Source organism: Drosophila elegans, unplaced genomic scaffold, assembly GCF_018152505.1.
Source record: "Drosophila elegans isolate 14027-0461.03 unplaced genomic scaffold, ASM1815250v1 contig_468, whole genome shotgun sequence".
Taxonomy (NCBI): Eukaryota; Metazoa; Arthropoda; class Insecta; order Diptera; family Drosophilidae; genus Drosophila; species Drosophila elegans.
In genome coordinates this window covers 343,520-356,305 of record NW_024545855.1, presented here as the reverse complement: position 1 = coordinate 356,305, position 12,786 = coordinate 343,520, and the positions used below count along the sequence as shown (strand labels likewise).

Below are 12,786 nucleotides of genomic sequence, written 5' to 3'. Positions count from 1 at the left end.
ATGGGTCCTGACAAGCGTTAATCTCGAAATAAAATATTTGTTATGCATGGCATCGGAAGGGAAGGCTTCGCAGGACTAAGGCTGGTGTAAATTCAACCACCAAAAATTCGTAGCATACTTAGGAGCTCACCAAATCGTGAACTGTTCTTTGGGCTTTTTTCCATTTTTTTTTTGGTTTCTTGTTTATTTTTTTTTTTGTTGTGTGTGAGTTGCTGATTATCTTTGGCGGCAAGCAAAAGCAAAAGCGACTTTCCATAGACTTTGCATAAATTTTCTACTGCAGAAAAGTTTTCGAACACACTCAGACGCTTGAATGTTTTGGGATATCTTTTACTTCTAAGCTCTAGCAAATTGACAAAGAACTTCACTTGAGTCCTGAATTTGCTGGGGCTTCTTTTTTAGGGCCAGGTGTGTGTTTTACCCTGTCAATGTCTCACAGTCGTCTCGCTATTTGCATATCAACTATGCTGAGCTGGGGGTGTACTATACGTAACACGCTAACATTGTGTTTGTATTTCATTAATATTTCAGAGGTGGCGTTGTTTGAAATCAAAACATAAATATTAACATACACGAATTGAAACGCTGTATCGCCGCCAGCGCATTTCCTGCCAACTTCACACACACACGCACACACACATCCTAGCAAGGCCACAAAAAAATAAAAAATAAAATTTCGTAGAACCCTAACCGAAAAAATAAAGAAGAGAAAAAAATATGATATAAATGCCGCCCGCAGAAACCGCAAAACCAAACAACAAATACCCGACACACACAAAACACACGCCAAATAAAAATGTTCCAAAACTGTGAAATAAAACGTACAGCGGAAAATAAACGAGATTTAACCCGCTGCAAGCAAGGCAAATATTTTTGTCTAGCACGAATTGGATTTGGGATGGATATTGGAATTGTACATTTTCCAGGCAGCGAGCAAATCTGATTTGCTTGTTTTTCATTTAACACGCAAATATTTTGTGGCATGCAAACGATTTTGTTTCATAATTTTAAGCAAATACTGCCCATTTTGGTAGCTGAAATTGACAAGAAACAGAGACATACAGGAGTTAATTATAAAAGTGATATTTATTATTTATCGGCGTGAGATAAAGCCAATTAAAGTTGGCAGATTTATGCGGCTTGTGATTGGAAAATGAGAAATTATTAAAACGTAAACGAATAAATATTGATATTTTTGTAAAAGTCTGTTAGAGATTTCCTAGCCTAATAGTGCTCTTAACCATAAACAGTGTCTATATAGTATACATTATGAAACATATTATTACCCAAATTTATTAATTTTCTATTATTCTCTTTTCTTTTTAGGTAAGTGTCTAAAGCCTGAATCGCCTCCTACAAATGCAATCGATGTTCCATCAATGTTTTTCCTCGCTCTCTCTGCACATCATCCATTTCTTCATTCAAACATTACTTCATAACCCGCATTATTCACTCTTCCATCCTTTCATGATTTCTATCATTTTATGTGTAGCTTAGAATTTTGCCAATCCTAACTAACAATCCAAAAACCCGGAAACGTAATATTTATGTGTGTGTTTCGCTCTGTTTGTTGTAAGTATACGTATGTATGATTGTCGCTACAAATTGTGGTAAATATTTAAACATTTTCATTATCATTTCGCAGACAAGCGTTGGAAATCTGTCAGAGATTTGCCAAACCGACAAAAACAATTTGTGTGCCTAATTAAAAATTTAAATTACATCAAATAGAAGGCAGTCAGGCAGGCGGATCTGAACAATTTGTGCGTGTGACAAATTTGCCGGCGAACGAAGGCCGAGCCGAAGTTGCAAGCCATTATGACATGCATTATGGTTAGGATGGGTGGCTGAACGGGGGGGTGGGAGAAGTCCATGTTCCGGAAGGACGAAGAACGAGGCAATATGCCACATGCTGCTGCCACACTAATTTGTGCGTTGTGCCAACTTGGGTGCGAAAAACACTGAGAGCGACGCCGCCAAAAACTTTTGCCCAGTCGTAGGAAGGTCCTAGCCACGCCCACTTCCCTAACTCCATCTCTCGTCGTCCCCCTCGTTGAGTGCAGAAATTAATTGCATTAGAAAAGTTACCCCAAAGTAGAGTGAGAGAGAAAGAGCTGCACATGTGCCCGCCCGGGTAGCGAGTTGCGCTTATTTAAGTTTAGAAATGCCTTAGCAAAGTTACCACCACCACCATCTTCCTTCCGAATTTTGCCGAACAAACGTTTGTCAGCAAACTTAATTTCTGAACTTTTGCCGAGGCAAATGGCAGCCAATCCCCAATTTTCCCCAGCCCCCAATTCGGTGCTTACAAAATGTTCGTCACCAACTTGAGCTGCGCTTTTTCAACGTCTTTCGTTTTGGAGTTTCGGTGGCGCACAAGGATGTTTGTGCATATTTTAAAGGCGAAACTTGCCAGACGCACATTTTACATAAATGTTGCACTTAAATGCACATTTTGTCATAATGTTGCCCTGTCCTGTTCTCTTCTGTTCTGTTCTGTGTCCCACCGTTGGGAACAGAAGTGGTTTCAAGGGGTTTCACTCTATAAGAAAAATAAAGAAAATGCTGACAAAAAATGCCCTGCCTTTAAGCTGCCTCGGAACTTGGAACTCGGAACTTGAAACTTGGCAACAAAATTAAGATTCTTGTCTGGGCAAGTCTATAACAATTTTCAATAAATAACATTTTGTTTATTTTTGCCTGCAAAAATATTTCCCTCAAGGGTTAAAAGAAAACTTTATAACCGGAGGGCGAGAGCACTTTGTGCAGTGAAATGGAAATGAAAACTGTTGCCAAATGAAGGTAATGCAGGGGTTTTTTTTTCTATATATATATAACCTTATACGAGTGCGTGTGCGAGTGTGAGTGTGTGTTCATGTGTCGCTTGTTAGTGCAATTGCGATTGCAATTGAAGAGAGACAAACGAGGCATTGCATCTGGCCCTGTCTTCTTTTGCCGAGTCACTTTGTATTGAAATTAGACACATTTCCGTTCAATGGAAAATGCCAACGGCTGCTGGCAACCCCCTCCATGCTTTTTCCTCTTATTTAGCCGCCCCTTTTGTTGAGCATTGATATGCTCACATGAACAGAAGGGGTCAGCTAACTAGTACTAAGGTTGTTCACCAAAAAATTCTGATCAAAACATCGGTGGTTTTAAAAATACTATGCAAACTTAAATAATACTGTATTATCCTTGATTTTTTTAATAAGATCAGATACTAAATTCATAATTGTTCTATTATGGTTCTTCATAACCATATATTTTTATATATAAAGAAAAAGCATCAAATGGTGCTTAACTTTTAAATAAGAAATATAATTAATTTTCAGATGCCTTTGAAAAGTAATGTTTCGGCTATAATTCAAAAGAAAATAACTATATATATATCGCATAAATTACACAAAGCAATAAATATAATGGATTCAACATTTGTATAGATCAGAAGCCCTTCGAATATTTACTGCTATTATTTTGTCCTCTACTGTATTGTTCAGTCTTATGCACTTGAATGCAGCTGCAAAGTATGCTATAGATTCTTGCTCGAGCGCCTCGCACATCCTGAGGTAACGGGTGCATGATTGTGGGTGGATGGGTCGTCTGTAACGAGTGGGTGGTTGGGCGCCTGTGAGTGCGTGTTGTGGGTGGCATAGAGTGAGGGGGCTGCTGTCTGTCTGTCTGTCTGTCTGGCGACACTCGTTGACATTGGGGGCGACAATGCGTCAAGGCAGCCCATCAGTCGCGCTGCTTTTCCTTTAGCCCCCCACCACCTCACCCCCATTTGACTCACTAATTTGCATATTTATGCAATTATACGCTACCTTTTGTCCCAGCCAACGTTTTTGTACGTACATCAACCCTTTTTTTGGGGACCCGAACGCGAACTCAACCTCAACAGTTGGTCGCGCTGGCCCATGGAAAACAGTTCCCTGGAATGGAAAAGGAACACAGGCTGTGGCAGAGGCAGAGGCACAGGCACAGGCACAGCATGTCACTTGTCACGCCAAATACGAACACGTTAAATGTCAACAATGAAGTGACGCAGCACGGCAACAGGGGGTTAAGGCGCTCGGCTGTGGGCTGGCGGCTGTGGATGGGTTAAGGTGGGTGGATGAGCGGCAGCGGCAGCGGCGGTCATTGTCCCTTTGCGCGCCTACCAACTGAGACAACATCCGCAGCGGTGCGGATTTGATAAACACTGCGAGAAAACGGGAAACTATGAATTTAAAATAGTTACATATTGAAGGATTTAAAAAGGGGAAAATTCCTTCATTTACATAAAATCTTATTAAAAATTCTCTTCAATAAATAAAATAAATTCTTCAAATACCCCTTAGACATTATGAATTTAATTGATTTTATTGTTTAAATAATATTGAATGAGTTCTACTGAAGTGAGTTCTTAACTTAAATGTAACAAAATTTGTTTTCGCTATAAAATTCAATTTAAGTATATATTAATTTCTATATTAACGAATATATATTTCAAACTTTTAAATCATTTGAAAAACCGATTTTTGATGAGTGTAACACCCTTCAAACCCTTATCCCTAGCCACCCCGCCAACGCCCCTCGTCTCCTGACATTTGACACTGTCACAGCGTTTAGTGATTTATTTGATGGTGACATGCGTCGCTGTTGTTGCCCTTCCAAAAAACTGGCAAATAGGAAAAGGAAAATATTTCGGAACGTAGCAAACATTTTTGCTTAATTTTTGTTATTTCTATTTGCTTTGGCCGGGGAGTTGGTGTACCCTTCTATTAAATGCAAATGAAGTTATGAAAATTGCTCAGCAGCCCTCAAACCGCAGCATTGCCGCCGCGTGCCAACAAAGAAAGGGTCCGTTCGTTCGGACGATATCTTCAGCAAATGATCTCAATCAAGGGGGAGCGAGCATTATGAAAATTGCATAATTTTGACATAAGGGTTGTCCCCCTCCCCTCAAACCACCGCCAATGGCACTTCAATTAGAGTAGCAAATAAATACAAATATAAACAGCATTTTGTGGCGGGTTCAAAGTTTGCACTGCAGCGCCAGCAGAAAAAGAAAAAAAAAAGCAGCTCCTTTTGAGACTTCCACAATCCGGACAAGTTTATAATCTCGGAGGGGATTGGAAGACAAGATCTTGGCCCCGGTCTTGTATGTCAACAGCTTTAATTCGGCCTTTCATTGGCTGCTATTGCTGCCGTTCGCTTTTCAATTACCAGCTCAATGGCTTCTGGGGAAAATCCTTGCAACAATGCCAGGATACTGTGGCAGCCAAATAGTTGCACTTTTCCAAGGAGCCATCGTCGTCGTCTGGCTGCCTTTTACCCCGCATCAGCATCGGCAGCTCACTGCTGCTTTTCAGCATCAGCTTTTCAACTTTCAGCTTCATTGAGCATTGGACATTTATTGTTGCTGCGCATTAAGGCATTAGCAGGAGGTTGGAAGCAGGCGATCAGGCGATAGCTGGAGGAGTTATGAACGTATTTTTGACTTTGTTCGACACTTTTATTGCCCAAGTGCCGCTCTGCTGGTGCAGCGTTTACATTAAAGTCAATCGTTGGTTTTAATGCTTTCTCGCCATTTTAATGCGTATGAAAAAAACTATAAGTAATTGTTCGTTGGGAAAAACATTAAACATTAATTGGGCTTATAAAGAAGTAAGTATGAAGAGTAAGCTGAGCTTAAAAATATTTATATTTATGGATTTAAAGTAAGGGAAATCAATTCATGACCAGCGACTGAAAACAGTTTTGATATATTCATATGCTTCCAATAGCATTAACTTGGCAACCTTTGCTCCACCCCAATATTGTTATTTTATTTATTTATTTAGCTGGTTAATATCCTGCGGCATTTGCAAAGGGTCCTGGCCTTTTTCTGATCCGTCTGCATGAACTTTTTGACAGCAAAACGGGAAGGAGTGGATATGATGATGAGTTCCGAGGGGTGAGAAAAAGGAGGAACACATACAGCAAATTCCTTTCCTTGCCTTGCCTTTGACTGACATGATTATAAGTTTGTCTGAGTTTGAGTCTGAGTCTGAGTCTGAAGCTGAGTCTGTCTCAGTCTGGATCTCGTCTCGGCACGTTAACTCAAACGAAACTAATTTAATGCGCTGCAAAAGTATTCAAACAATTGCACAAGGCGACGCCCAAAGTGAAAGCAGCCAAAGCCAAAGCAGTACAACGAAAAAATAAAATAAAATACAAAAACGGGGAACACAAAAACTGAACTCAACTGAAAAGGAGCATAGATGGATCTAGGGGTGAGGGAGATCCAGAACAACTCGTGCTCACATCAAACGAGCGAATTTCATTTGCCAGCCAGCGAAAAGGAAAAAGTTTTTGTCTTCCCCTGTTCCGTTTCCACATTGTTTTATATTATATGTATTTATTTCTTTTTTAGAAATATACTTATGTATAGAAATTTCGTGTTCTCGTTCTCCATGAAGCAAATTCAATTGTTTGGGCGTGTGCGTGATGGTGGGGGTAAAGGGGGCGTGGCTGGCGAGAGAATGTTAACAATTTTATTTATGTTTGCTTTGAACTTGTCTTCATTATTTGCTAGCGACAACAGCCAGATGTTATCCGATTAAAGATTTTCCATTGGATTTGGCTTAACACTTTAATATTTGGATTGCATTCTTTTAAATAATATATAACTTCCTGCTTAATGACTACTTAAGGCTTTAAATTCTCCCAGCTTGAAATTAAAATTAGCTTAAAAAGTTCTCCCTTAACCACGGAAAGCCATTACTCACGAATAACCATTAGAGTACCTTTAAAGCCCCCCAAGACCAGACATGAAATATTTGGGCACAAACTAAATACATTTGTGTTAATTTCCACACACACACACACACACACAGGAAAGGAAAGAAGGGGCTGCCGAGAACCCTTTTTGAAAAATTTGCATATGTGTGGCTGCCACTTTGAACAAGGGGAAGTGAAGAAGTATGAGCCACTCATACATCAAACTATTAAAAGCCTCGTGCAAAAGCCTCCAGGGCATCGCCACGCAGCCACAACAACCACCTTTGGCATTAGAGGCAGAGGGCCAGTTCAGCCCAGCCCACACATCCTGGGTGTCCTTTCTGTCTTCTCTGGCATTTGTCAAATGCTGTTGCGAGGCCTCAGCGCTTCAGCATGGGAAAAGTTGCCGCCTGCCAAAATAGCAACAGTTTTTCCATAGACCAGAGGAGCGGGAAAAGTTCCTCCAGCAGCCGAAAAACTTACCGCAGACCGACCCTCCCATACCCCCTCCGGAAAAAGTTTAAGTATATTTGTGTTTAGATGGGTGTGGAGCGCCAGGTGCACATTGTATTTACATATTTTTGGGTATACAATTTTTTGGTCTGTGAGGCCGGGGCCCTTGGATATTTGCGGGCAAATGATTTTAAGCCTTTTGCCTTGGCTTAGATTGTTTTTGGCTCCCCAGACGAGGGCTGCTCACTAAATTAGTTTCATTTATCTACCGGTCTCTCACAAAAGTTTTCTAGATTGGAAGATTTCCTGTCGTTTTTTTTTTTTTTTTTTTTTTTTTTTGGGAGTGGAGCTTGGCTCCGTTCACGTAAATTTCCAAAGTCGAGCCAGACATCATAAACAATCCATGTGGCTATCATAAATTGCTTTTCTTTGGCCATTTCCCCACATTTTCTCAAATCCAAGCAAAGTCTGGGTCATTTTTTACGACAGCCCAGACAGAAGGGGATATGGCGATGGAATAATGGGCGACTTCACCGGGGGTCTTAGAGGCAATTAAAATAAATTATGATGTGCAGATTTACGAAAATTAAGAGATTGTTTTTCCTGGCGCACTTAAAGCGAAGGTAAAGCCGGCAAAAGTAAACTACGAAATTACGTAACAAAAGGAGCGCAGCGCAGCAAAGGGATAAGTGAAATCAAGTTGCAGGTTAAACGGGTCCTATCTGTGGAAAGTCCCAGGATCGCTTGGAATGGGGGCAACACGTGCTGTGGCCTCATCAGCAGTCAGAACACCTGACGCCACCCCCCACCCACACACACACACACACATTGGCATTAAGGGTGGAGAAACATAGGGATTTGGCTTTGGTTTTTCGAGGCGAATCCTGTGGGCTCCTTGGGCAATCAAGAATTCAGGTCATGTGCATGTGAACTCAATTAAGCAGCACATAACTTACAAACCGGATTACAATCATCATCATCAACAACATCTGAAGGGGGGGAACCTTTTACCCCAAAAGATCCTCGCCTTGTTTGGCATGCAAAGCAGTGGCCGTAACAGTTGGACCTTTGGATGCCTTTGACTTTTCAGCAATGGAATATGTTGCTCATCCGCCCCGTGGCCCGTGGCCCATGTCCCGTTTCCCGTAACCGTAACCTTTTTCGGGTGCAAAACAATTTGCAACCATAAATTGTGGACCATTTTGGGGTAAGGTCAACAACAGCTGTCGATTGTCGAACGTATTTCGCATGTGTATCGCCAGGATATGAGAATTTTCACTTGAATAATTAATTGAACGTAACAGTTTTTTGGGCATGGGTATTTGGGTTGTTCTATAGTTGCGTAGAATTTTCCCTTGTTGCGGTTGGCTTGCCTGTCTTTCTGTCCATCTGGCCCGATTTGTGGCATTGTCTACTGTCTTGTCTTGTGGTGGCTCCTGGCACCTTTTCCCTTCTGTTAATTAAGCCATATACACCAGTGAGTCCTGTGGACTGTGGAGTATTCACCATTTTGGGGTTGATTACTCCCCGACGATTTCGTTCATTTTTTCATAAGCCGCTTTCCAGCGTCGCCGCCGCAACAGGCAAAACAACATTTAAGCCTTTTCGTGATAAGCATTTAAATAAATTAAATCCAAATCCGCTTCCAACCCCCTTCCCCCAATGCGTTTGTATTTGGATTCTAACCGCATGCGAGACCGCTCTAATGAAAAATAGCGAGAGTGCCGGGCATAAACAAACACAAACCGACGACGACAAAGCCAACAACAAAACAAAACAAAAAAAAAAAGTTTGCAGGCGACATAAAGATTTGTCAACGTTGATAAACAACAACAACAACAAAGGCCAGAAATGTGACGCGACTGGATTGCTGGTTTTGTTGTGCATGCGAGTGTTTGTCTGCTGCTTTGTGGTAAATTTTTACTGCCCCACCAGTTGGGCGAAAAATGTGTGGGAAAATCGGATGGAGTGGCAGTCAGACGCTCCGTCGGCATACAAACAAAACCAAATCAAATGTGCAACTGTTGCGACCAGTGAGTTTGCTGCTGATGCCTCAGCTGTCGCTTTGATGGAAAGTGTCAATCTGCTGATGAGCAACAGCAAAATGACACATAACAGGGAGTTATGTGTGGTAAAATCAAAAGAGTTACCCTGTACTGATGAATACATTTGTAGAATTTAGTAGCATTCGGATTTAAGCAAGAAATTAAGAGCTTTTAATGTATTTATAAGAGAACGTAGAGAAAAAGGCTCTCTCCCTTAACATATTTCTTGAAAGAAAAACCTTTATTTAAATTCAAAGGCACCAACCTACATTTCGTGTTTCATTTCTATAATTTAAATAATTTTAAAAACTTATAATTTATTTGTCTTTGAAAACGTCTGCTTAAGATCTCGTTTTAAGCCGCTTACAGGGTATCAGAAAGTGAGTCGCAAAAGCCACATTGTGCATTGCCCAGCTCTATTAAGTATGCTATATTAATTTTCATTGTGCGGATTTGCATCGATTGCTCTTGTTTCAAAACCCCACTGTCTGCGGCTAAATGCATTTAGCTGTAGTGTGAGCTTTAGATTGATATGACACTTATACCATTTTGGTGGCTCACTCGCATGGAATGTTTATTGTTGGCTTTGTTTGACGATCAAATTCTTTGCTAAGCAGCATTTAGCACCTAACCACTCAATGGAATGCCATCAATTCAATCACGATTCTGGCACACAGCATCCACCATTGAGTCGTCGCATACGTTGCCATTAGAGATAATCACTTTTGCATTTTTAATGCCCTGTCCCGGACATAAAATGAAATTGCAATTGCCAGAGCGCCAATAGCTTTGATAAGCCATAATCAACTTGTGGGAGGGTGGGGGGTGTACTGCCAGTGAGACGGGAAATTAGCATAATAAATGCAAGTCGTGGCTCCATAAAATTTTATTAATTTGCCAGCGCCATCTCCCACCAAAATGAGGCACTCAAGGGCTTAACAGATTTACAGCTCGCAAAAAGCCAAAGCCATAAATACGGCAATGCAAAAAAGCGTACAAAAGTGCACTAAAAGTGCAGACAATGACTCATGGGCGGCGGATAGAGAGGTGGGGTATTTTGGGTATTTGTTGTATGCCACTTTCTAGGTCAGCCAATTGGCAAGTGCTCTAAAAGCCAAACAGTCGGCAGCAACAACGGCAAGCAAACGGACAGACAGTTGTCAAGCGGCCGTCGACGTTTGCACCATCGCTCTTCGGCATAAGGTATGCCAAAGGGGGCGTGTCCAGCCCCAAACGCCTCCATCCATCCATGCAGCTACAGCTACAGCTGCAGCTCCTCTTCCACCTTGTGCGCCGGCTGTCAACAGTGTCTAACGGGTTGCCCTGGGCCGGACTGACAAGTGTGTACGCCTCACAGATGGCTGGCAGATTGCGATTGCCGGGTGCAGACAGTGCGCTGGCAGAAAAGCATTATAGTTTGCAAATCTTGGTTACCAAATTTACTTGAGTAGGCCACACCAATTCGTTTAATTTCAGATCCCTTCTTATAAAATTAAAGAAATACATTTCTCACCTTTGAATGAAATCCTGAAAATAAAAATAATATTATTACAAATTAAGTAGTTAACAAGACAAAATCTTTACTAAAATAGTTTAACTAGTTATATATTTTATAATTTGACTTATTTTTAAAACAAAACTAAACAAATTCCCATATTAACTTGAACATAGACATTGCTTTCTATTAATGTTTTAAACCTTGTGGTTCAACATTCAAAAGGAAAATAAATATATATTTTAAAAAATGGCAAACGTTTTTTAAACAGTAAAATTTACAGTTGACTAAAATTTGAGTTTGTACATTATTATTTCTGCTTGCAAAGATCATTCTCTTAAAATAATATAATTTGAATTTTTCCAACCCTTAAAGAGTTTTGTTTTCTATTTTAAGTATTAAGTTTTTTTTCCGTGTGAGGCGGCCGACATAGAGCAGCGTGTATGCACTTTTCGGCACAAAAACATGGGCAGACATTGTGTCTGGGACCGTGTTTTTGGCTGGCTTCATTAGGAAGAAGGGTGCACTTGTCTGTTGTCTGTCTGTTGCCTGCCGACTGCTTCTGCCTGCTGCTGATGCCGTTTCCACTGCCAAAGTGCCAACAGCCAACTGCCTGCTGTCTTTCTGTTTGCCATTTGCTGCTCCTGCTGCCAGAGAACACAAACTATTTACGTTGACGCATACTGGGACACACAACGCCCACTTGGGCACACCCAACTTGAACCTGCCCCCTCCCTTTGCCGCTTTGTTACCCACTCAAAAGTTCAATGTACGCGCTTTTGTTTCACAAAAACAAAAAAAAATTTACAAAATGTGAAAAAAACGGAATTGTTGTAGGCCAAACGTTGCCATTTTCTTTTCTCATTTTCCGCGGCTTTCAACGCCGTGCACACAATCTGCGATGTCACGCCCACTTTTGGCCCAATGCCAGGGCAAAGTTGGTCTTTGGGTCGCCGTGACTTGCAGCTGATAAAAAATTAAGCATAGTTTTAGGCCAGCAAGTGCTGATTCTGCCACTGCCACTTCTACTTCTACTTCCACTGACTTGATGAAGAAAGTTTTATTGCCGGGGGCCCAGACTCCAGAAGTCCATTTGCCTTTTTAATTTTAAACAAATATTTTGCCAAAGCGTTTTTCTGCTCCGCTATTTTCGCTTCGCCTTCTTTTTTTTTGGTTTTATTAAAATGTTGACAGCTTATTTGGCGGCCAAAGTTTTTCGCTTTCTTTGGCTAATGATAATGAAATTATGCTGAGATCAGGAATCTAGCTGAGGCACTTCAAAGAAAGTTTTGTTAAAATACAAAAACTACCTTCTTAATTTATTTAAATTCTTTTGAATAATATCTTAGTACTTTCAAAATACTTTGAATACAATTTTTTGTTTAAATAATATTTAGAACTTGAAAATTTTTCTAGGAAAAATTCCATTCACTTCAGATATGGTACATTTACTGCTAGCGTAATTGTATATTTTTTTTAGGGGTGCACATCAAACAATGCAAATTGATTGCGGGCAAAGGAAACGCGTAAATTTGGGCAAACATTACTGTCAGTCAAACGGCAAGGAATCAGGTTTTCGTGGAATTGGGTGGGATGGGATGGGATGGGATGGTCTTGATCCGCCCTGAGCTGAGCCACAGCCAAAGTCTTGCCACATGCCTGCGCATACCAAGTGGGTGAATTTGTGGCACAGGAGTCGTAGCATCTGGGGGGGATGGGGTGTGGCAACATGGCCATATGTGCGGCATAATGAGGAATCCCAGTGAAGGCAAGTCGTGCATGTAGTCGCCGCATCTGACAGCAAATCAATTCATATGCCGAGCGAACAGACCGTGTGTGTGGGGTAAGCGGTATGGACGAATAAATTCATCAAAACGTTGGGCCCATTGTTGTGGGCGGTTAACAACTGCAAATATGACTCGGGGGTGCCGTGCCGCACAATTGTTATACTTATACAATGTCTAAACGGATTCCCTTGCACAATGGACAATGGCCGAAGGCGGAACTTAATCCATTTTGTCTTCTGCTTTTTACTCAGACAAATGAAGTCAA

The 12,786-nt window shown here is 41.1% G+C and overlaps 1 protein-coding gene across 6 annotated transcripts in view; it reads left to right on the top strand.

Moving 5' to 3' along the window:
- The window catches only part of LOC108148721 (sterile alpha motif domain-containing protein 5-like), a 169,847-nt gene that overhangs the window by 127,137 nt on the left and 29,924 nt on the right, over positions 1 to 12,786 (top strand). The window contains exon 5 of one of the 6 annotated variants that reach the window (XM_041709058.1): positions 1,327 to 1,353. The exons of the other annotated variants lie outside the window; for them this stretch is intronic. Coding sequence (XP_041564992.1) covers positions 1,327 to 1,338 — 12 coding nt within the window. The 3' untranslated portion in view covers positions 1,339 to 1,353. Of the gene's footprint in view, positions 1 to 1,326; positions 1,354 to 12,786 lie in introns of those variants that run through there. 6 annotated transcript variants of the gene reach the window in all.